General features: G+C 39.8%; 1 protein-coding gene across 1 annotated transcript in view; it reads right to left on the reverse strand.

Moving 5' to 3' along the window:
* Pou6f2 (POU class 6 homeobox 2) overlaps positions 1 to 26,409 on the reverse strand; it is a 472,454-nt gene that overhangs the window by 351,936 nt on the left and 94,109 nt on the right. The window contains exon 2 of the mRNA XM_038334628.1: positions 15,361 to 15,532. Within this exon, the coding sequence (XP_038190556.1) occupies positions 15,361 to 15,532 (172 nt within the window). The remainder of the gene's footprint in view (positions 1 to 15,360; positions 15,533 to 26,409) is intronic.

Raw genomic sequence — 26,409 nt, forward strand, 5'->3', positions numbered from 1 at the left:
ATAATTGTTGGCATGTGGACACTCGTTGGCTTTGTTATTCTCTCTGACCTCCTTTCTTACATATGTCCCTAGGTAGTATAGTAGACTCCTGTGGGTAGAGTCTATTTTCCCTTAATATTCAGTAAGTATTTACCAAATGTGGATCATGTCCAGAAACATCCAATTCAGAAGTGGTTCAATTCAAAAAACATTTATCTGGTACTTAATATATGCAAGATCTATTATCTATCCTCTAGGGGCTTGCTACCCAGCAAGGGAGGCAGACAAATGCACAAGTCATTATAATACCAGGCAAACCCTGAGAGTGACTGCAAAAGAAGTGGGGAAAAATGAGAGAACAGCCACAACACAGGGGAAGGCAGGATGAGCTTTCGTGTGGGAAACCAAGAAGCTTGATCACAATATTTTTACCATCAGAAAGGAAAGAAAGCAGGCTGGGGAACATTCAATAAATATTACTTTGGGGGTAAAAATCCTTGCCATAAGTTTAAAATAGACAACAACAGAAGATAGTAAATGCGTATGCACACCTGGCCCCTTTTATTTCACTGAAGTGATGTGACATTGGCTAAGAATGTCCTGCTGTAGATTCTATTGATTTTTCTCTAAAATGATGACACCTGATAGGAAAAGATGCATCTCGGAAAGATCAGAAGAGTGGGGCCATGGTGTCCTCTGAAAAAGAGGTATAAAATTATTGTTTCATCCACAAGAAATATTAAAGCAAACTCTGCAGTGAACGAACAGGTTGTAATGCTTTAAGTGAAGATAAGCTACAGCTGGAGGCTTAATTTTCTAATATGTTTTTAGTTTTATGTGTTTGAGTGTTCTGCCTGCATGTATGTATGTTTACCATGTGCATGCCTGGTGCCCAAGGAGGGCAAGGAAGGATATCAGATTCCCTGACACTAGAGTTACAAATGGGAGCAAACCACCATGTCAGTGCTCAGACCCAAGCTCAGGTCCTCTGTTAGAGTAGCCAGTGTTCTAACCACTGAGGTAATTCTCCTGTCTCTTAATATGTGCTTTTTAATTGGTAAATAGTAGTCGTGTATATTTACAAGGTGCATGTGATGTTTGACATGAATGCAATTCTTCAAGGATTAATTGGGCTCATTAATATGCCTGCCACTTTATTTATGTTTCTATGTAAAGAACATTAAACGTCTATGGTTTTGACAACTTTCAAACATACAATACATTATTAACCAGAGCTACCACAGTGCACAAAAGATCACAAAAGCAGGTCCCTCCCAACTGAAACTCTCTACTCTTTAATCAACGTCTCTGGCACAACTCTCCCGGTCTGCTCTTCCTGAGGAATGATAAAGATCATCAGTTCAAAGGACCTTAAAGAAAAAAATGGTTTATATCCTTCTTAGACTATAAAGGCAGAGAAATTTGTTTATTATTTGTTTGGTTAAAGCCTTGCTTAAAAGAAACAATTCATCTTAGGGCTGACAATTAGATTGAAGTAGTTAAGAATGAAATTTGGACTGGCAAGACAGCTCAATGAACGAAAACACTTACTTCTTCTGACGCCTGATGCCCTGAGTTCTATCTAGCCCACGGTAGGAGGTACCCAACTCCCAGAAGTTGTTCTCTGCCCTCAATGCATATGTTGTGTGCAAAATTCCTACCCTTTCATACTAACACACACACACAATAATAATAATAATAGTAAAGAATTTTAAAGTGAAGTTTAATTTGATATTACCCTTGGCTATTTAGTAAGTTCAAGGCTGGTCTGGACTATGTGAAAATCTCTGTCTCAAAAGAGAGAATAAGAGACAGAAAGAGAAAAAGCTTGTCTGTCTACTTGGTATTAACATGATTTGTACATTTATTCAATTTGAAAGCATGTATTATCTATATGTTTCATATACAGACACATATACATATATGTGTGTGTATGTGTGTATATATAGAGTGTGGTTGACATATACATAAATATGTTATCTATCTGTTTCATACACACACATATGTATATGTATATGTATGTGTATGTGTATGTGTATATGATGTATATGTATATGTATGAGAGAGAGTGATTGACATATAAGGAAATAAATTGACCTAAAAGTGTCAATAATTTCTAAGAAATGTGTATGTGGCATGATTATTTAATTAAAACCAAGTTACTGTGGGGACAATAACAACAGAACCTTCTTACCCTGGCCGTTTGGTGTGCCTAAAGGGCACTGAGTTTTCATACTCTCAAACTAAATCTGCATTCTCAGGAAGGTAGTGATGCTTCTTTCCCCAAACTTGGTTTCCAACAAGAATGTTCAAGTCTTGCAACAAACGGTCTTACTAAGGCTCCATATTACTTTTGGTTTTTTGTTCTCAAAATAAAATTAAAGAGTTTGCTCTTAAAGATTAAATGATATTGTCAGATCATTAAAATCTGTTTCAAATACTTTAACGGGCTGTCAGCAGGATAACTGTCCGTTCTCAGACTCAGAAAGACACATTGTTTACCAGTGGAGAAAGGGACTCACATTAACTAAATATCCCTCTTGTAGGAACAGCCCTTCCTTGCATAGTCTCTATAGACAGTGTTTAATATTGTCCTAATCTTCCTAACTTACCTGCCTGTTAGTTTAACTATCATGTTAGAAAAAGAGAAGTGAGCACACTAAGAACTCAAACTCCTTAGTCTATGAAAGAGCTCAGAACATTTCACTATGTACAAATGTTATATACCAAATTTGGACAAACTATGTTCAAGACAGAAAAAAAACAGTGTTTGGCCTAAGGAAGGAATCCCCCAAAAGAATACAGCTACTGAGGAATGAGACCATACCACCAGCTAGAGAAGTGTTACCTCCTTCCATAGGTTTCCTGTTTCATACCGCTTCTCAACACCAACATTATTTTACAGATTTCATTATATGAAAGAATTACAGCCTTCCACATTTTTGATTTAGAACAGGATAGATATTTATGTATATATCAACTGTCCCTTTCCCTCCCTTTCCCCCACACCCATATGCACTACAGGATGCAGACAGTGAATTATAGTCTTCTGTAGACTCTTTTAGCATCCATTTTTAGATTTCTTCCTGGATGAGTCTTTGGAAAAAGCAGTTGCTAATATATCCAAAGAAAGGAAGCTATTGTCATCATGAGAAAAAGATCCCCAGAAGAGCCAACGGAGCTCTGAGAACTGATGCCTCTTCATGAGGAGGTAGATCATTCCAGCTCTCTCAGAACTGTGGCTGCTGCTTTTTTTTTAAATCAAATTTAGTGCTAAAAAATTGATCAATTGGTTTCTGGAAATGGTGGATTTGTTTTTAGTTTAACTAATTGTGGTAATCACATGCTAGAAACTCTACAGAGCTCTGTCCATGGCAATCATTTGAACTCCAGCACTGCCTTGTGCAGTGTGTTTCATCAAACCCTCCAATCAGGGGTGAGAAAGTAAAAGCTTAAGTGTGTCATGGATTTTGCTGAAATAGCTACTACATGACAGAGCCAGGGTCAAACCCAAATTCAAGTCTGGACTCAACAAACTTGAGCATTGTGTTAAGTGATAAGTGACAAGAGTTTAGGAAAGAGAACAGAGGTAGGAAAAACAACAAAATATAATTCTAATTTATTTTCCCTTTGGAGACAACTAAGAAACTCTTTGCAAAACAGAGTTTTTATACCTGTGCCCCAGACACAGTAGCAAAGGATTACTAATGTACTTTTCTGTGGGTCACATAAAAATCCTTTTTTTCTTTCATGATATTTTGGGGATAAAAACATTTCCTGAATGTTGAGGCTTCTGAACAACTAATAACTTCAGAAATGTTCAACTTTAAAGATCAATACTTCCCAAAGAAATACCAGAAATGTAGATTACTCAACCATGATCTATTCATTTTTGCATACTAGTCCACGTCCTAATGTGGAACTAGGTCACTCTTACTATCTGCTGTATTCTCCATTCCCTCTCCAGCACCCAACAGGACGCCTGCCACAGAGAAGGCACCTGGTATGTGTTTACTGAGGTAACTGATTCATTGCCGAATGTTGATCCATAAACTGTACAGTGCAGAGTAGACATAGAACCATATAATAAATAGAAGGAATATGGCAGAATCAGATACTCACTTCCATAACACACTGTAATGACACTGTGACATTATGTATACACAAATAAGCACACACACACACACAAGCACACACACACAGAGAGACACACAGGCGGAAACTCGGTTTGCATTGATGTGAGAACATAGTTCAGAAGAAGAAAGCCAGTCTCAAAACACTCCACAGCAAGGAAATATCAGAAGCAGAGACACAGGGAGTTGATGAAAATTCCTAAGAAAAGTAATTTCAACGATTCAATATAGAAACAATCCCAGGATATCACGGTTTCATTTTCATCAATTGTTTTGAGAAGAAAATGTGGCTCTTCTAACTTCTGTAGGTGTGTCCCCGCCAACACCCAAAACAAAACCAGACAAACAGAAGGCCTAGAATGTTTCTCTGTGTGGCTATGTGACTCTCAGAGAGCGAGTGTGATTTATTTTGGTAGCGGATAATCATAACAACTCTGCTATTATTTCTTTAGTAACATCTCTGGAAAGGATGGCACGAGATGATAAAGGCAGCAGCATTATCATCCCAGAGTGGAAAACGTTTACAAAACATTGCTAATCACTCAAGATAGCCTTATAATTACATTTATGCTGAAAACATTGCTAATCACTCAAGATAGCCTTATAATTACATATTTATGCTGAAAATGTCATCACCTGTTATCCACAAATTAAGGATAGGGAATCAATTTTTGAAAGTATTTAAAAATAATTTGACAAAAGTATTTCTTTCAGCTGGTAAACAGGAGCGTATTTTCTGTGTACATTGCATGAAGTATGCCATGAAGAACAAGCTAATTGAAAGTGTTGTGAAGTTAAAGCATTAAATTATTTTTATGTTCACTTGTTAAATGTTCAAGCACAGTACATTAAGACAACTTCAGCTTTCAGTTGTCTCCTTTTAAATTTTTAGTCATCTTTTTTTTCTCCAGACTGCACAAGTGTGTGACCAAATAACTGACATAACCTCCGAGAACCTGGTATGAGCGTGTGATTCTAATGCCTTCTAATCATACAAATCAATATGAGATTTTTGTACTTGTTATGACCTTCCTGGAATTATCCCTCCATTTTGGCTGAATCCAAGTGAGTGTGGGCTATTTGATAAAAAAAAATAAAAAGAAAGAAAACCCCTAAGTGTGTGAAATAAGAGCCCTTGCTTCTTCTGCCAGACTCCTCTTGACAGAAAGATGATAGAAATGCTCCATCCCTCGGAGGGTAAATGCAAACTGACAAGAGACGAGCCTTTAGATGTTGAATATAATCTTGAATTGCGCTTGAAGTGTCTTATTATCTTGTCTTTTGATGTCTGAAGGGGTGGCTCGTTGTTAGAAAAAGGAAAGCCCTCGCGCAGCTTTGCCATCTTTAAAAATTGTTTGGCCTTTAACAACTGCTTTTCCAACTAATGTCCATTTCTCCTGACAATAAATATGGCAGGCCGACGGCAAGTGACAAACAATTTACTTTACATGCCACACGTTTATGGGTTTTGAGAGCTCATGTGGAAGTGTATTTTTAAAAGCCCGTAGAAATTAGCAGGATTACAAATGTTAAGAGGCCCGAGGTCTATGCGCGTCCACGGATGTAAAGTTATTCATCTCGGCTCTTCCCTGCTGTTTCTGGTGCGATATCTCACTGGTGCCAGATTCACAATTCTGGTTCTTTATTTATCATTGACTAAAAATAGCCAGGGAAAATGAAAGAGCTGCAATCAATTCTGACAGATTCCATGAAGGAAATACACACACACGCAGATACCCGACATGCTTCCAATGTCCAGAACACGGTTCTCACTGCATGCTGTTTTAAACAGGACGCTGAGGTCGACGATGGCCTCACTGTGTTATGCCTCTCCTCTCAGAAGCTTCCCTTTCCAATTTCCGTGGTCACTTTGGGTACTCAGTACCCTTCTCGTCTACCAATTGCTCTGTGGTTTGTTTTACCTTAAAAATTTAATGACGCTCCCGGTCGATGGGATTCCTCAGCAGCTAAATCACCGTCATCGGAGTTCCCTGACACACGGCCAGATTTCATGAAAGCTTTCAAGATCTTTCCTCAGAGCTCCCTCACTCTAAGAATCCATAAGAATTCTCAAAAGAACCATAAACTGCTACAGGGTTCGGGTTATTATGTCATTATAAACCATATTGATACACCGCTGATCACAAGACGTGTGGCCCCATTTCTAAGCTGGTCCACCCATCTCAAGGCTCTCAGAGAGCTCTCAGCAAGCTCTCAGCTCACTACTTCCTTTCCTCATCATTTTTATTTCCAGCAATCAGTTGCAAATATTAAGCCCTTCAAGCCACGATACATAACTTTTTACGGAATTTTTTGGTTCCTTGTAGATTCCAGGTGGCTCAATGGGAAATTACAATGACTACAAATTATAAGGGGAGAGCTAAACATTTCAAACTTTTGAAATGAATTTTGAAATGAAAGGAATTTTGGGATAATCCCTTAAGTTAGTTTAAGATTCAAATTTGCTTTAGTTTCAATACAAAATCAGCCATCCAAAACCCAGGCACAGATGTGCACTTCCTCTCAAGTCTCTGGAAGTCCTGTCACAGGATCGCGAGGACTCTTGCCTTACCTATCTACCTGCTCGCTGATTACACTGTCGCCCATTGACAGCACTAGATGGACTCATTGAAATGTCAGTAACATACAATGTGTCCTTCAGTCAGCTTTCTTTGCGTATCGTTTCCTTTTTATACATTTCTATCTTTTGAAATTTTGGTAAATGAAACGGGTGTATTGGGGGGAAAGATGCCAGCTCTCACAAAGGGAAGTTCACCCCTCCACCACTGGTCCTTACATTCATAATTAAATACAGGGGTGCAGGTTCTCTTATTTGATTTTTTTTTTTATTCTCTTCTACCCTTGGTTGATTTTGGCAATAAGTGACTCTGCAGTAATACTTTCATGCTTTTTAAACAGCTTCGAATGTTTGCATTTTTAAATCAAATTAATCCTTTCGCCTTTCTTCTCCTCTGACAGGGGTGATTCTTGTCTTCAGTGCGTTACTGAAAACCATTAATTTGCAAAAGTAAATCTTGCTATACCAGTAGTAAGAGAAAAATCACCACATGTGGCCATCAAAAGCTGCAAACAGAGATGAGTTTTACCACACTAACTCAATAGAAAATGATTAAAATGACAATATTTCTTGTGCATCACAAACCCAACACATGCCTACTGTTTATTCAGGTACATGGAATTCTTGTAGGACAATTTACTTACTATTGAACAAATTTCTCTTTGCTGATTAAAATAGTGATAAACACTTACATTGTGATAGATGTATATCCGCAAGTGATACGTGTCTGTTTCCATCATTTAAACATGAGCATAACCTGAGCTTGGGTGGGTTGTGTTTTAAAAGCACAGATGTTCTTTATACAGCAAACTATTAGATTGCTTTACTGAAACTGCACAATTTCTGAGGCCCGTTGTCTCTCCCACTACCTGTAAGTCAGGATCAGAAGGACACTGGGCCTTGAATACAGCCCATGAGAGCCCAAAGCAGTATATTTAGTTGTCCTTTACCGGCAAACTTGTTTGATTCAATTTATGTAACATCTACTATTTTAACATGCAGAAGTACATTCAAGTGATGCATGAAAGATATGAACTGAAAGAATGTTTACGTTATAAATTGGCTTTTATCAACATGATGACAGAAAATACATAGTACTACATATTTGGTGGACAATGTGAAGTAGTATATGAATAAATATGAAAACCAAGAGCAAAACACACCTCATACTTTAGATGGACACAAACATTTTTCTGATTTCTTGCCTTTAACAAACTTTTGTCATAATTAGTTTGTTCTCCCTCCTCTTTAGTTGGACAAAATTAAAAGCAGTAAAATATCTTGGAAGTATTTCAATAGGGAAAACTCTTTATTGGCAAATATTTGATAGAAGAGTATAAGGAAATGTTACTATCTAAAGACTCATGAGGACAAACTGATTAAATTGATGAATTTTTCTGTGTATCATTAGTACACAGGTCTCCTGAAAAACACCTTTATGGTTTACCTCATTTTCAGGACAAACTAACAAATTTTATCAGAGTTATTTTCTCAAAAGGCTTTTGAGCATCTTAATATAGCAACTTAAATTACAGATTCTTATTTCTCACAGCACAAAAAAACTTTGAAAGTTTTCAAGTTATGTGTGATGCCATTTCCTCATCTCTGTTATTGCACTCAGATTGCTTCTCCCCCTTCAAACAGTTTTGATGGTAGCACAGCTCTCCAAAAAGTACTTACATGGTGTTAGTTCCCGATGGCTAGCATTTTAGTGCAAAATACATAGAATATCTTATCATATGTTCAAGTGTAAGCACGCTTAAACAAAGGGCAGAATTTGAGGGTATTGAAGGGGGGGTCTTTCTTTAAGATTCTGAAATAAAACATAGACAGACATAAAATATACTAGGAAGAAAATAAAATAAGTAAACTAGTAGCAGCTTTAGAGACCCTTCGAGCCATGCATCTTGAGTGGTCATATTAGACATTTGTCTTTGAATACTTATAAAACAAAGTTGATTTCCATTTCTCTGAGGCCATGCTTTCTTAAATAAAAAGGAATTTAGTGTTATATTTTTCTGACCTCTGAAATCACTAAAAAGGCTTCATATGTCTCATAAATCAGGACATTACATTGAGTAAATCTCTAGACAAAGCTACTCAGTTTCATAGCTTTATGAAACCTAGCTCTGGTAATCAGAAGGTTGGAGTTTACACTTCAAGATTAAGAACTGGTCCATGTGTTTTTAACCAGACATTGCCTCATGCCTGCTTCCTGCTGAGACCTAAATATTCTTTCATGAATAGATTTTTAATGCAATCACTACAGGAAGGTATTTCCCCAAAATAAGTTCTGTACTGGATGGCCTAGAGCTTCATCTGAGTTGGGTGGAGCACGAGGCCATGTGTGTCCGGTTGCAGAATGCCACATAAAAATTAAAATAAATTATATTCAGATTTCTAAGAGAAATGCAAAAGAAATCTCAAAGGCTACGCATTTTAAAAGTAAAAGGTAGCATAAACAGTTGAACAAAATTACCAGCAAAGTACAAAACCTAGGAAAACAACAAACAAGGAAACTCCAGAGCCATGGTGGATATTAAATGATTCCAGCGAGAAAGGCGATGGTTACTATGAGCTTGCCATAGCTACCTCTGCCTTTGGATATTTTTTAAAAAATTTATTAACCTGACAGCAGGAAATGTTATACAGATTGCCCCCTGACAGGGTGCCAGTTGGGTCTCAACACTTTGCTATCTTTCTCTTTAGCATAGGAAACTCAAGAAGTGAGTTAAGTGGGCCAGGTGCAGATTTGGGTAAACAAGCCTTCTCCTGAAGCTGCCTTGCCTCCCTAAGAAAGGTCTGAGTAATCAGGGGTAGCCCAAGAGCAGAGCTGAGCTCTCCCACTTCCTTTCCACCGCTACTTTCCTTTAAATGTGTGATGTCTGATGTATTATTAATCCCAAAACATAGACCAGCAAGGTCGCCAAAGAGATGCCAGCTCTCTCACAAATGATGTGTTTACTGTGTGATAACGCACAAGTTTTTTTGCTTGAGACAGCCTACTTAAAGCTCAGCTTTCAAGTGGAGAATATTTTATTTGGTCAATTTTTGAAAATAATAGCATCAATTCTGTAACTGAACTAGGTGATTAAGACAGCAGGCAATCTACTGAAGGCTGAGCCTTGAGAAGTACCTCTCCATTAATTATGATACAGACAAGGCTGGGCAAACTATGAGAACACCACAATGCCAGGTAACCTTTAAGACAGAAGCACGAAGGCATTCCAAAGGCTAAGATGGAATCATTTAAAAGAACGACAGAGTGCAGATAAATCACATCATACATGCCTTAACATATGTTCGGCTGTTTATGGAACCATTTAACAACAATAACAGAGAATGGAAGCTGAAAGGAGAGGCGCGTCCACACTTTGGCTGACTGATGTATCGCCTCGCAGAGTCCTTGAACCCTGCACTGCTGCACTCCTGTAGCACCACAGGCGTGGTGAGTGGCTGGAAAGGAAGGTACCTAAGAAGTCCCCACTGAATTGTCGGTCACACATTGTTCACCGTGCTCCAGTGCTGAGCCACTTAGCTGTGAGCAGAGTTCAGTGAGGCAATCTGGGGAGAAGTCTGAACACTGGCACCTTTCTTACTGGATTTATTCTTACTTCAAAGTCTATATATTAATACTACTTAAAGTGGATTTGTTTACAATGCAGTATCGTAATGATAGTCTGGTAGGAAAACTGCCACCAAGTAAAGTTGTCTACATACACACAGCCTCTCAATGACTTTTAAAAAATAGTTACTTCAGTGAATTAGATTTTCTGAAACGTAAGAAAAAATATTTAAGTTTGCATTTCCATCTCTGTTAGTCAGAGAGCAGCAGGGTAAGGGGCTGCTTGACTTTTAAGTCGGAAACTGTAGCGCACACTTTATCCTGCATCCCATTTCCTTACATAAATACAGACTTCTACTGATTTCTGTTTAGTTGTTTTTGCATAGAATATATTGTTCAAATTATTTAGTTGGTTTATAAGTGTGTGATGTTTTATTTTTTATCAAAGCACTCTTTAGTGAAAAAAACATGAATTTTCAATTGATATAGCATAACAACTTTTAAAAATGTAGAAGCATGTTCCATATTTCAAATGAATATATTTCTCTAGAGACTTTTCCTCTTCATTTTCCAGCTAACTCCCTCTGGGGCTTAAGCCCTATGTGCTGATTACTGGCTCCAGCATATTTTATCCGAGTATTATAAGCACCTAATGCATTGAAACCTTGACAGAGACGTTTAAATAAAGTAATGAAGCCACCGACCCCATAACGAAGGCCTCCACTTGCACACACAGGCAGGAGGCAGCCTTGCCGAAGAGCAGCCCCCCACTATGTCCTGCAGTGACCTCGCTGCTGACCTGCAGAGACCACTGTCTCAAGGGGTGACAGACAATTTAGTCCTTTATCCTTTTGTCATTGAAAATGACTCCATGGCCATAAATTCTAATCAAGTCAAACTGGATGGCAATTTAAAAACAGAAAATTTTCTAATGCGCGCTTTTGGACAAAGCTCAGTAGAAAGAAAGGAAAACAAACAGACAAGTACTGTTTCCTAACATGGAGAAATAACTGACCCAGCCTTCAACCCTCTCCTAAGACTTCACAGATAAATGATATTGAGACGGCTCACTCTTGAGAGTATCATTGTGATTTTTGTTTAGCCAGGAAAAAAAAAAAAGCCACTATGTTATAGGAGAAAAACAGACTTTTTTTTATTTCACACACAGCATTCATAAAGGGTGGGTTTCCCCTTCAGTTCAAGGTTCTGGGCTGTGCCTCCCACTCAAGTGTTATAATAGGAGAACAAGCTACTGGTCCTAGCACGGTCACCTAGGCTAGCTGGAACTTAAACACAAGCAATCATGGGGTTTAACTTGAAGCACTAAGAAATGTCCCAGGGGAAGCACTGTTCATAATCACCATCCATAGTTCAGATATGTACAGAGGAAATATTTCGGACCTGTTTAGGGAGGTATCACTTCTTTGGTGGAGAATACAGATATCTTTCCAGGAATACACCATAGTTTTGTCCTTTCTGCAGCCATTTTCCTGCCCAAGCGGTGGATACCACCTCTGGAATGTTAGCATCCTGCCTGCTGAATGTGGGACAATGAAGGCTTGATAGGCAGAACTCCAAGTGAGACACCCCGTTGACATGAGCAATATAACTGTCACCGGAGAAACACAACAACCTGTTTCCTTGGAGACTGCCTGCCAAAGGCTAGTTTGGGGTACCGTTTTCAGTGTGTACATCACTAGTCCCATATAGGGGGGCATCAGTCACCATCATGCCACTAGAGCAGTATGTGACACAGCTCCAGGTTCTCTGATAATTCCCCCACATGCCAGCCTGTGCCCCGTCCACCCATGCTGTTTCTGTGGCTCAGAATTTAAGAGAATATGCTCAGAAGCTAAAAACAGAGGGACTTTTCTGCAGGCTTTATAAGAATAAATAATGCACACTTAATGATGTTGCAGAGAACTACTTCACCACATGTTTCTCAATGAAATGTGGATTTATCTCTCTTAAGTGTACTTTAGTTTCCATGTCTGCTCAAGTTAAGCAAAACGTTACCTCTGATGTAATTACTTCATAAAACACAAGGGCCCTTTTCTAAACTTTCTACTTAAACTGGCATATGGCTTCTTGTTCCTCCTCCTAGCATTCTGAGCGGCTCAGAGCTCCGAAACGTTCTGCACAGTATGTTTCCCTTTGGATGCTGTTAAGTACAGAGGTGCAATTTAAGGAGAGGCATAAAAAGCCCAATGGTTCCTGGAATTTCCTTTGTTTATCCATAGAGGGCATCAGCATTAGCCTTTCCCCTGCAGTTTGGGGCTGAAGATGCCGTACTGTGAGGGAAACGGGCCTGTCCTCTGGACTACTAATTTGAGTGAGACCCAGACAGGTGAATTAGGTTGAAGAAATCCATTTATACTGAAATTTAAGGTGCAATAGGAAAGGCACGCTTTTCCGGTCCCCTGTTATTGGATAATGTCTCTCCATGACACTAAACATACTAAAATACACAGGATTATTCTAATTTGTCCCTTTCATAAAAAGAAGCACAGGCTTCAACCACATGGTAGAAAGTAGAGGCATGATGAGAGAAACGGCAGAATGACCCTGGTTTAAAGAAAAGCTCAACTACCCATGAACAACACAGTTCTCTGATGTAAAATAAAGAACACAGTTAGAACTATGTCTACAAACAAAACATGGAGACCCAAACATTCATGTGCTAAAGAAAACAGCATATGTCTGCATCACGAACTTTGTCATCAAAGTCCCCTAAAAGACTGGGAGATGATTAGTTCAGAAAGTTTTAGACAGTCGTACAAACTAAAATTTCCAATTCTGAGCTTAGTACTATTCAAAAGGGAGAGTGCAATCATCCCAATAACTAGGACACCGTTACAAGACCAGTGAGTGCTCTCCTCTCTGGCTACATCCCACAACTTCTGTCTCATTGTCTCCATTTTTTGTTTTAAGTTTTCAAGACTGTTAAATCAAGTGATTTCTTTTCTGCCTAATTGAAAAGTGGGAAAGATTTATATTATGTTTACAAAGAAATCTAGAGGAGAAAGACAATCTAGTGAACAAGAAACACCCCCAAGGCAGAGTGTGGGGACTTGCTGGGCTCACTGTCACACACTAAGAATCTCAAAATCCAGGGAAAGGGCCCTCCCAAGTCCACTGTAAGTTTCTGGTTAAACTCTGACTCCTTAGTCTCTGGCATCCCAGAAAGACTCCACTTAAAATGTTTTCAGGGAACTTTAAGTAAAATTTCTTTGGCCCCGTTGGTTCTTTCAAAGTTTTCTTCACTGTACATGAAGAACATTAAAAGTGGTTTGCAGAATGTGAAGCATTTCTCAACTGAAAAGTCTAAATAAATGCAATGGTAAAATCAATCAACCCTTCATCACGTCAGCTGACAGAAAAGAACTTGTGGCCACAAACCAAAGTCGACAAAATGTTCTTACTTTTTTTTAAAAAGAAACATACATAAAATGTTTGGGACAAATAACTTAATATCTGCTGCTTTGCTGAGGTAGAGCTCAGCAGCTTTTAGAAAGCTAAAGCCCTCCTCGGTACACTCAGTTTCAGAGAGCGCTGCACATGGGTTTTGCCTTCCTGCAATTGATAATTTTATCTGATTTTTCTCACTAGCCTCTTAAGAGAAAATGAGCATTTCAGGGCATAACTTTTCATACAGCTAAGAACTTAGACTACAGCTAAAAGCTTCCTCGGAGTGAAATGCTAAGACCTCCCAAGCCAGGCGTGAAGGCTTGATTTCAGAAGCCGGAGCCTTTTGAACTAAAAGTAACCACAGGATTTCTGAAAACTGAAATCAGTTGTGTTCTTAGGTGAAAATCAGCATTTTACCAAAAGAAAAATCCAAAACAAAGTTTCTCTGTGGTTCCTTTCCGAACACAAAACACAAAAGTGTTTGCTTGAACATTTATAAGTAGAAAGCTGTTTTCTATGGGAGAAGCTGAGAGCTGCTGACCTACTGGCCAAGGAAGCTCTGTCTGTTCTCTACCAAAAAAAAAAAAAAAAAAAAATTAAAACCTATTTTAAAATTAATCAGCATTCCTCACCAAGTATTTTATGTATTGATATCGTTTGACTCTAAACTTCAGGCTTAGGACTGTTTTTATTTTAATCTGAGAGCCAACGATTCTCTGCCTGTTATGCTAGGTTAGTTGTATACAGATGTGTAGACAGACACACTTGGAAATAATTAAGAGCAAGCGTGTCGGAGACTGCTGTTCTGAAAACCTAATGTCACTCAGAAGCATAAAGTACTTGTGCTGCAGAGAAGTCTCAGAGCATCCATCACGCCGGCACGTGCCTCAGCAGCCTGCTACCCTTGATTAGAGATCACAGTTGTTGGAGTTGGCTTGCAGACTGTCATCTATTTGAATGACAGATGTCTCTGCTGAAGTGGCTCTCTGTTTGTTCTCATTTTGTTTATGAAACAGATTCCTAAAAGGTCCTGGGCTGTCGCCACGGTTAGTAGGAGGCAAAAATATGTTAAAGAGAGAGGGGTAGGGAGAAGGGTAGGGGACGGTTCTTCTGCCCCAACCCTTTAAGAAGTACTCACTCAGCTGATGACGACAAAATGTGTTTCAAAGAGCCATGCCTGTAGCCACCTTTGTTTACCTGGCACAGAGCGATTTGTATTGACATTTTCAGTTCTCCTCACTCATCTTTTGACTACAGATAATAACTCTTTACTCTCCTTCCCTGTAACAAAAGGCTGCAAAGCAACCCGAAACCGAGTCGATATTTATTCAATAAATGTTAACCAATTCTCGCAATGGAACTGATTTCCTGATTATTATTACCGTTTCGTTCTTTCATTTCATCCTTTCCTTCTATGTTGTTCGAATAATTTGCAACCTGGGCACGGCAACACTACTTGACAAGTCAAAATGGACAGTAAGGAAGTTCCTTGTTGGTGAAAAAGTTTGGAGGGCATCCCTCCCCGCCAGCTGAAGAGGCTCGGGTACCTCAGCCCCTCTAGGATGCGAAGCCCCTCTTTAGCACTTACAAAAACATTGAATGGAAAGCAGGAGGAAAGGGGGGCTGGGGTGGTGGTGGCTGGATAGCTCTTCCGGACAACATGGTAGGACTGAAATGAAATACCTAGACAGACTTACCGAAGAGCTTGCTGGGAGTGTCCTCGCTGTCATTTGATTCCACGGGCGCAAGCAGGGGCTCATTCAGCTCGCTGTCTGAAGTAGCAGCCTTGTCCTCACCTCTCAACTCCGCATTCATTTCACTCCGCACTGACAGCAAGGGCTTACTGACTTGTCCAGCTATCATTGGATCCTAGGATGGGGGGCAAGAGCGAAGGGGAGGAAAAAAGTGGCAGCTTTAGAGAGCGTGTCCTCTCTCCCTCTCCCTCTCTCTCTTCCACACACACACTCTCCCTCTCTCCTCTCTCTTATCTCTGCCTGCTCCTGCTGTTATTGCTGGCTGCAGTCAAGTGAAGAGCTATTACAGATTCGATGAGTTCTCCATTACTCCCCACCCTATTAAAGCTCAACTAGCATGTGAGAGATTCAGGAGCTTCGGAGGGAAAAGCAAGGAGGGGGATAAAGAAAAAAAAAAAAAAACTTCTTTGCAAGCAGCCTAACCAACACGGCTTTAATTGTGGGATGTGCTTTTGTAAGGATGTTTTTACACCTTGTTCTGTCTTTAATGCAGTAAGGGGGGAAAAAAGAAAGTGCTGGTTTGTACTCCAGCAACGTACCTCTTTAGAAGGGGCACCCTATGGAGGGAACGGGACTATTTTAAGAAGCCCTCTCCCTGGGGGAGAAGCAATTAAACCCTATCCCAAGAGCAGAGAAAAGAGACAGGGGGAAAAAAAGACCGCTACAAGCTTTCAGTGGAATAAGAGATATTTCTTATGTAAAATCTGAGCACACTTAGAAGTTTTCTACCCTACATGGGTCCCAGACTGGGGATAGAGGCTGACCCCAATCAAATGCACATTTTAAAGCAAACAGTACACAACAAAATATACAGAAATTGCCTTACATTTTTAAGGAAGTGGGAAAATACTTACAAACTGTTTTCAATAATTCAGTTACCTAGAGCATCATGCACCCAGAGCATTAAAGAAAAAGAAAACAAGAATCACCTCCAGGAAAAAAAAAAAAAGGCAAAACTTTTCTCCCCAATAATTTAGCCCGGCTTTATCTTCAGCTCGTTCAGAAGGGCATGTTAGGATGAGGAGGAATACCCCCCAAATCTAGCCTTTAGTCCACTTGCAAACTAAGATGGCTTTGGCACAGATATCAGATGCAGAAGCAAAGCAAAGCAAAAACTGCCTTTTTCCTTCGTGATCTGGGAGCTATTTATTGTCAAGTTCATGCCTAAATGGTTCCTGAGCAGGAAACAGGTGACGTGCAGGAGCAGGTGGGGCGGCATGCTCCCCTGCCCATCATCACATTGGTTGTGGTATGCCTGTGGTTTTTTTTTAATGTATTCATGCCTGAAAAGTGAATTTGATATGACACATGATAATCTATGAAAATGTTAATCAATACAAATAGTTTAAGCTGTCATCAAATGCACTTCTTTAGTCAATGCTCATACCACTGAAAACAATGTCACTGTCACCAGGGCTTAATTTGCACAGCACTTAAATATTGGACTCTGTGCATCAATGCACTTCTTCTTCAAATACTGTAGGTAAACACATTTTCTCCCTATTTAAGGCTGAAGCACTCAGCACGCATTTAGCTGAGCCGAATCCTCCCTTTTGAATACCTTGATAGGTCCACTGGAGGGCAAAATTAATACTTAATTGAATCTCACAGTCATCAAAATAATCAATACTTTTTTATTATTTATTCTTTACAGTCTGTTGACTGTTTCAAACCTCTGAGGGAATGGTGGAAAGGATTCATGGCTTTGAAACACTGTCATTTAACAAGGTAATTTTCAGTGGGGCATTAGGGGTTGTGAAACATATAATAAAACAAAAATGGTGGCTTATAATAGGAAGAAAGAAAAGAATTATATTTCTGCCATCTAACAAAACAGGATAAATAAAAAAAAAAGCAAGTGCAGAGAGAGCGAGGAAGGAGGGGGATGAGGGAGAGAGAAAGGCTGGCTTTTGAAGGGTTTTATCATATCAAGAGCAGAGCTGAGCTTTCATAATGCTGACATTTCTCATCCTGACAACCCTAAACAAGTGGAAAGGATGCGATCGCAGATATCATCTTTCATCACATTCCCTAGCCTAAGAACCAACATGACAGCTCCTCGGCCCTTTACACTGTTAATTACTAAATAAAATACTACTCTCTGTCAACATCAGATTATTGTAGATAGCAACCACAAACATTTCTCCATTGTTACCTCCTCTGAAACTCTGATACCTACCTTGAACTCTTTAGAAAATAGATTAGGCTTGTCTCGGTATATTGTAAATATTTTAAATAGAATCAATGTAATCAATGTGGTCGTATTGTCAATCTAAATATAGATTCGCATCCCAGACACTGGGTTTGGAGGCTAGATTTTAGAGCACTTGGTATTGGGGGACAGAGAGAGATTGACAAAACAGAAAGGAGACAGACAATTCTCTAAATTTCCTCAGAATTTTCCTCTATACCTTTACAGAAGACTGTGTATGTGTATGTGTCTGTGTGAGAGTGTGTGTGTGTGTGTGCGTGTGCGTGTGTGTGTGTGTGTGTGTGTGTGTGTGTGCGATTGTTCCGATTTAGTGAATAGTCTGGGCAGAACAGGGAAGGGAACAAGACTCATGGTATTTATAGTGTGTTTATCACAGAATACAAGAACCCAGGTTTAAATTCTAGAACATTTTTTATACTTCCTAAAAGGCTGAATATTCTGTAACCTAAAGGAAGAGATGATTTGTCCTTTTGAAACATCCCATCTTTATCATTGCACTGCCTATTTGAATATCTTTTAAGGGGTATTGATGGTGAACTTCTGTTGGCAATACATTCCTGTAAGCTACACGGGACTCTTCATGTGTCAATGGATATCTGGGTAGACTTCAAAAGGAATATTGTCCTGCTTTAGTTATGAAGGGTCAGAATTGAATCCCGATTCCCACCGAAGAGCTGAGATGAAGCTGATAAGTTCACCGGCACTTAAATATCTGTGCAGAGCATGTCCCGTGCGGTGGTGGATATTCACTGGCCATTAGTTTCCTAAATGACTTTTCTGCACCTCATACATGGTTAGGTTGCCAAGTAGTGCTTCTCGTGACAGAAGTTTAGAAAATTCAACTTGTCATTAAAGTACTCATTTGAGTTTTCATTTAACAAAACACTTTACAATTTCCATGACATAGTTGGTTTTGTGTATGTGCATGTTTGTGCATGCGTACACACACACACACACACACACACACACATGCAGGCATATGCACACGCATGACATACTTAAATAACAAGCCCCTAGTGAGTCAGAGAGCAGACAGCTTTTAATCACAAATGCAGCCACTGGGAGGTCCATTTGAAAATGTGCCACAAGCAGTAACCACTGAGCACAGACTGATGGGCAACTGAGTGTCTCGTTCAAGTAACAGTGGAGCTTAGAAGACAGTCTCTGTACCAAGTGCTATGGTAGTCTGTAAAGCCATTTCTGCAGAGAGAAGACGGGACTTTCCAGTATATACCCACACAGTAGCTGGTAGAAATGTAAGAGAGCTACCACTTCAACATAGCCAAGGATCTCCACAGTCACAAACACGAAAAAAAAAAATGGCTAACGTGAAAAATGAATAAACTTTCATACTAACCACTTTAAGTTGTTACCACTGCAGTAGAAGAAATAAAGGCCTTTCTGTCATTTGGTTATAAACACTGGTAGGAGAAAGTGGTCTTTTGTTTAAGTGTCAATGGTTCAAGGACAGGGCATAGCCTATGTCACTATAGGGTTTTCACAAGGGTCACTAGAGACTCAAGAGGCCAGGACAGGGAAAAGACAAGAAAGAAATTAGAAAGTAAGACATAAGAAAATTGGGAAAAAAAAAAAAAAGAAAATTACTCCATTAGCAAAATTTCAAGGAAACTTTCACCATATCCTAATGTGAACAGTAAGACTGTACCCCAACATCAAAACAGCACAGTGCCTATTTAGGTCTCTTTCAGGTGTCCCTAAAGAATAAGAACCACTCACTCAGCACCTTTGTCAGACAAGTCCTTCAGAGGTATCTGTTGTAATACACACAAGACAAAGTATTACCCACATTTTATGGATCAAAAAGGCTGGATGAGCAGAACCTAAGACACATGGCTAAGTTTTGAAGCTATATCTCAAGCTCTTGTAGATGGACCCTTTTCTGTTTCCCAGTAACCACTGAGTGTGACTTGTGGTTACCCCAGGGCCTAAAGTAGGAATCAAAGAGTCAACATGGCCATGGCTTGCATTAAGCCTAGACAAGCAATTCCAAAGTGGGCTGTGTGTATTATCTTCTTCCCCACAGGATGGCTCTGCTTGGGCAAAACACATGGGACAGTGCCATATAGGAGACCGGACACTGTAAGGTGTTCAATACCCAGATGCATTCAGTGGCCTCTCTAGATAATCATAACACGCCATGTAAACACTATCAACCTTAATATTCTTATCTTAGAAATAAAAAGGTTGGAATGAGAGAGTGTTTCTCTAAATGTCTGTCACAAAACACTGATTCCAAGATATTCCATGATAAAAGGGTAGTCTTCAAAGTTCAGTTAGGTCCACCTGACGTACACCTTGTTCCATTTAGCTTTTATTGATTGGATACATTCTCATCGTACTCTAGTTTCGGTTATTCTTTAATATAATTCTCACTAGAGATGTTCCAATGCACTTCTGTCCAAGTTTTATTTGATGAGTGGCTACAGGACACCATATTATGATGGAGAATTCAGCATGGACTTTTGCCAGGTTGCTAAAAACAATGCCAGGTAAGCAGAGATAGAATAATTCGGCTCAAGACCTTCAGAAGTTGACAAAATTTTTGGAAGTATAATCACTCTCAATTTCTCCTCAGAGAAGTAAGGAGAGCAAAATTATGAATTCAGCAAAGCACCCGTGCCCAGCGGCAGCCAAGCAATGGGAACAGCCACACCCCTCTTCGCAGACCTTGAGCTAGGTCCAGCATATTTTTGTAAACAAATCAAGTGTGAAACTGACAGTCGAAGTCACTTTTGGAGACAATATAAATAACTTAGGCAGCCCTCAAAAATCCTTGAAAAATTCCTTTGGTTGCATGATAAAATTACCCACACCAGAATTCAATAGAAATACTATTTATGTTTAAAAGACAACAAAATACATGTTTCCACCGGGCAGTGGTGGCGCATGCCTTTAATCCCAGCACTCGGGAGGCAGAGGCAGGTGGATCTCTGTGAGTTCGAGGCCAGCCTGGTCTACAGAGCAAGGGCCAGGACAGCCAGGGCTACACAAAGAAACTCTGCCTCAAAGAATTAAAAAAAAAAAAAGTGTTTCCATTTAGGGTAGGGAAACAAATATAGGATCAAATTACCTACATCCAGTTTAATATGTAAACACAGCACCATATTTTGTGTACAATTTTCCCACAGAAAAGTGGTAAAAGTAGAAAATAATTAAGAGGAAGAGACCAGACTATAGCAAATTTGGGGAAGTAATTACATCGAGTAAATGGTGTTACTTAAGCCATGGAGAAAACAAATTTTCTTGTTTTTTCATCAATTACCATGTGAAGTAGTTTAATTCTCGGTATATTTAATATATTGAAGAATATTTTCTACCTAAGGTTTACCAGTCTCTAATTTTTAAGCAGTCAATATTACCTCCTCTTATGATTAACGTTTAAAAGACGTAGCTAACCTTGGAAGATAGATACTCCTTTATATTATTTTTATGTTTCCTAAGTACGTATTTTTGAAAATTGGAAAATCTTGAGTATTAGGAGAATAGATATGTACACTAAAACGCCACACATTTATCTGTCACTATTTTATTTCAAATATAATTTCTTATATTTATAAAAAAGATCGATTTTGAAAAAAGCAGGAAATGCCACAGTTTCAACCAATACGCAGAAGAAATGTGCATCATAACAAACTTCACGAACACTCCACACATGCTCTTGAAGGTCCCTCAGTAACTCACACAGAAATGTTGACCTGAATCTGGAATTCTTTTCTCTAATCAACAATCACAATTCTCATCTTTTACCTCGATTCCATTATAGTTAGAATGCTGAAATTTTCCCAATTCTATCCCCAAATATGTAAGTATTCTGTGGAAACCCAACAAGGCACTCAAAATTCAGAGGAATGTTGACACATATCGTGGTTTTCTAAAAATACGAAGGGGATTATTGTGGATGTCCCTAACATTTATACTCATGACCCACAGGACCATGAGAGAACCTTTGTCTCTTTAGTCTTAGTTTGCTTTTCAAAATGATGTTCTACATCTCCTTGGAAATATTGTGAGACTCAAACATACAATACATACAATACATTTGAAGAGTAGAGTACATTGTAGACTGTTATCTACAATATTGCTGTCCATATAAAGCCACTGACCTGGGTTAATATCTCTCTCTCTCTGCCTTTGGCTTGGCGTAGCAGTCACTGCCGCTGAAGGGGAAGGAGACTCTACTATTTTCTATAGTGGATCCTCTTCTTCCTTCCAAGGCTCTCATTGCCTAAGCACCAGCAATGTCAGCGATTACTCCTCTCACCAAGGGCCTTCAAAAAATTGATAAAATCTAGTGCCTCTGTTGGGAACATACCCTGGGTAGGACACTGCTTGCCACTTCCTCTTTATCTTCAACGCTTTATGTAGGCACTATTTGCTTAAGATCAATGTCCAGAATCATAGGCAATGAAAAGACAAGACAGCATATTATCTGGTTGCTTCTGTGTCTGACTAGGACATTTCCCTTACCAGGGGTGAGTTGAACACACAACCAGCTTAAGCATTGGTTTTCACTAGTTGTACCTCAGTTACATAAGTGACTGCCCCTTCCTCCTAGAGTCTCTGTCCTTCTCCAGGTACCATAGTGTCACATACTCCTAACTGTGCTTATACTCTGGGGGTAACTCAAACTCAGTTCAAGAGGGCATCACTAAGCACAGCTGTAACTAATCACAAGTGAGACAATAAGCAAAACCCCATCCACCTGAGTGTGTAGGCTGAGATAACACCATAATGCTCAGACAAATAAGACTCCATCCGTTCTGGAATTCTACAAAGCACTAAACAGTTTGTAGCTGGACACGCCTCATCTAGAACGTCACCTTGGACTTCTATAGTGTCTTGGCCCATTGGAAGCTAATACGACTGTATGGACAATGCTTCATGCCTACTTATCTGGGAAGAGAGGGAGACACTGATATTGACAACCTAATAGCACCATCAGTTCGATTTCTGCTGCCTCGTGTAAAAGCATCAATAAGAGTTCAATCTGGCTTGTCTGGATTGGAGCTTTAGGTAATGGGGTTATGTAGCAGTATCGACACTGCGCACTCCTACCCTGTATTCACATAATCTTCATAATCTCACGGCTTCAAATAGGCACGAGGCCTCAACCAAAATACAGCTCTGAGGGACATGAATTTACATTTAGTAATTAGAGTGGGCGGCTGTTAAAGAGTTACAAAAAGAAATCATTCAAGCTCTGCTCTAACTAAAATTTATTTATAACGTCTTAAAATCTCTAGCAGATGTGTGTATGTGTTTGTGGGTGTGCACCTATGTGTGTTCAACATGTGTAACTTTTGCAAAGGTGAATGACAGTCCTCTCTCAGAATTGGAAAATCTGATCTTGAGTCTGGGATTTCCAAGCCAAGGACTGAGAAGTTTTACGATTTTCAGAGATTTATCTTTAGGACCTCAAAGAGAGTCAGGACAACTGAACTGCAAATCTTGTTTTTAAAACTAAATTGATTCCTCTCATCTGTTTTATACGAAGTCTTCAGGATACTAAAGGAAATCTTTTACTAGACCTGCCCACATTACATCTCTAAGATATTTTATTCTTAGTTGATTGTGTGCATGTGTGTGTGTTTGTATGTATGCCTATGAGTGTGTGTTTGTGTGTATGTCTATGTGTGTGTTTGTGTGTGCATGTCCGTGAGCATGCATGCATAGGGTAATACACTAGACCAACTCTCAAGGATAGATTTGCCTTCTTTGGGGTGCTGGTACATTAGTGTGCACAGACAGTGTGTGGCACAGGAGTGCACACACACAGAGACATGCACATGTGCACACGGATACCCATGGAAGCTAAAAGAAGGTGTTGAATTCCCTAAAAGCTGGAATTAGAAGCTGCCAAACAAAAGTGCTCAGAACCCAAATCAGAACCTTTTTTAGGACAGTACACTCTCCTCGCTACTGAGCCATCTCTCCAGCTCCCATGTTGCAGCTCAGGTGTAGCAAAATCATAATAAATTTTCTATTGGTTAATCCTGAGCAGGCAGAATCCTCAGTACTGAGCAATGTGTCTGATACAAACTACGTTCCCAGTTACAACGGGTTTTGATTGATTCACTAATAGTGAAGGAAGCAAGAGGGAGGACTGGAAGGAGGGACGTGAGAGAAGAGCTGCCTTCAGACTGGGCTGCAGTGAAGTGAAGGCTGCAGGGCTCAGAATGGCCCAGAGAAACAAAGGGCTCCTTCCTGTGTCAGACTCTGGGCTCTGTCTACCTGATTTCTCTCTAGAAAAATCTACCTGGCACAGGAAGTTCATTGCACCAACTGTCCTCCCACCCTCCTCAGCCACTTAGGAGTTGTCCATAGAAACATACACAGGTATTCGAAGGCTGATTTTATTATAAAATTTCTAATTCTATCATTTTAATAGGTATTTTAAATACATGAGTGCTTCTAAGTTCATCCTTCCTTCTGAATGACAAAGATACTGAGTTAAAACTTTTTTTTTTTACAAAATATGTTTTCCTTTGTTTCTGATTTCTGTAAATAAATAGAAAAATCCATCCTGCCCCCTGCTGACCAATTAATATTCCTAAAAATCCAGTTCAAAACTTCCGTGTGTCCATTGTGAGTTGGGTCCAAATTTCTGTGTAATATGCTAGGTGCTGATCTACCTTCCCTGTTGGACGCCTTGCTGGGCGCTATAAACCATAGGATATGCTGCTCACATTCTGGTGTTGTGAAATTGTGGAGATGACTTTTCTGTCATGTGGCAATAAAGTATCTAGGGTGACCTGATCAAACTTGAGCACAAACACCCACTGGTCTACAGTAAGCTCTCTCTGTAGTCAGCTTTCCTTGGGGATCTTGTGGTGCCCCACTTCCCAGTCCCATGGTGCCAGGGATGAGTGTCTGGACACTGGGACCGGCAGCAGCCTGTCTTCAGGCATGAGGTCACCTGCTCTCTGCAGGGCTTGGAGCTAGGACTTACATCCCTGAGCCTCCAATTCCCTGGGAAGAAAATGGGGGTAATAATAGCATATGCCGCATGGGATGCGTTTACAGATTAAATAAATAATTCAAATAGCGCTTAGACCACGCTGACTGCCTAGTAATAAAAGAGATTTCTCTATTGCTTGCTCTGTGCTCTTTGTTTCCTGCCCTCTGACAAGGTGTGAGAGTTTGGGTACCTTAGTAAAGGGAGCTCCTTAGCCTTCGTTATATTTTCAGAGAGACTCTGATTTACTCCCTGCACATACACAAAAATAAATCAGTCAGTAACCACTGCTAAGGGGCCAGCCTGCCGTTGGGTCTTCCTACTCCAAACATCAGGAGGGTGTGGGGCACATCCCAAGCCCCTCCTAAATAGGAATTGATTTTATTTGAAAAACAAAAACAAGAATCGATATCTATAAAAAATGAAAGAAAGGTCAAAAACCTGTTAGTTTTTTTAAAAAAAAAACTTAATTACTCTAAAGTCCTTTGAGAAGGAATTTACTCCATAAATCCTAAAGGTTTATTATTTTAAGGAATAAGTAACTGTCAGAGGGCTGTAAATTCCATAGAATTTTATCTCCAAATTAAGACTGTATCTGGCTTTTAATTTTATTTTATAAGTTTGACGTCTCTATGTTCTTTAAAGAGTCATCCTATTTTGTTCAAAAGGCCATTCATTGCCTAATTGATTTCAATAATGTTCCCCCACCCCAGCCTGACACAGCCTGCTGAGACTATTCATGGGGCTGCTCCTAGCTGCATCCCCCCTTCTTTCAGCCCAGTTAGTGGGCTTCCTCTCTTTCCCTTCAGCCTGCACGTGGCAGAGTCCTGCCCCAGCATTTCTTTGCCCTCCCTCTCCGGGTAATCCACTCTCCTTTAATATTCCAAGGGTGACCCTTGACTGTTCTTTGAATGCTGCCCCAATTCAAAAGGCTTCTGAGCTTTTAAGAGAAGCAGCGATAACATAATTCCAAGGAGATGGGGGGTGGGGAAGGAGGGAGAATGATTGGAAAGATTATCTAAATCTCTTCTCTGGGCTCTCACAAGTCCATGAGCTGGGTGGTTTGTGTTTTACAGGTTATCCCTACCTCACTGGCTAGCTTTCTTAACCCCTGTCAAAAATTATTTTGCAGATTTCCCCCCAACTCAAATGATAAATAGGCTTATTTAAGTATGTCTTTTAACCTCTAACCTTTGAAATGGAGGACGGCTTAAAAACCAGGGTCTACTTAAGACAAAAACTGATGAAATCCAACAGATATCTATTGAGTTCATTACATCTAAGTGTTGTTCTGAAGACTGCAGGGGTGGGGAAAGGAAAGATCAAGAAAGATTTGCTACCACCACATATTTTGCTGACTGGTAAATACCAGGAAAGGAAAGAGGAGAGACACTCAGAGCTTCCAGTGTGCCTCAGCATACTTGCTGTTGGTGTCAATGCTTGGTGGCTATTCTGTTAAATGCCAGTGTGACACACTGTCTACAAGTGGCTGAGCATGTATGCACTGACACACCATCTTTCTTTGAGGCAATGTTTAGACATCATTGAGGTTGTTAATGAACATGTGGCTCCACCCAGAGAACCTTAGGGTTCTCTCGACCTAACTCTTGGTTTTAAGGAGACCGTCAGCAACTGGTGATATAGGATCTCCCACTTTGAGGAGTAGTCTGAAGACAAGTTAACATCCAGCAATCAAAGGCTGTTCTGAAGATGGAGAGGAAGGCGTATCGTAGGGACTATTCTGTGTCCAGTATTTAAGGCCAAATTTCAAGTACGGATTTGTTTTCTTTGGAGGCACTGGTAC

Source organism: Arvicola amphibius, chromosome 6 (assembly GCF_903992535.2).
Source record: "Arvicola amphibius chromosome 6, mArvAmp1.2, whole genome shotgun sequence".
Classification (NCBI taxonomy): Eukaryota; Metazoa; Chordata; class Mammalia; order Rodentia; family Cricetidae; genus Arvicola; species Arvicola amphibius.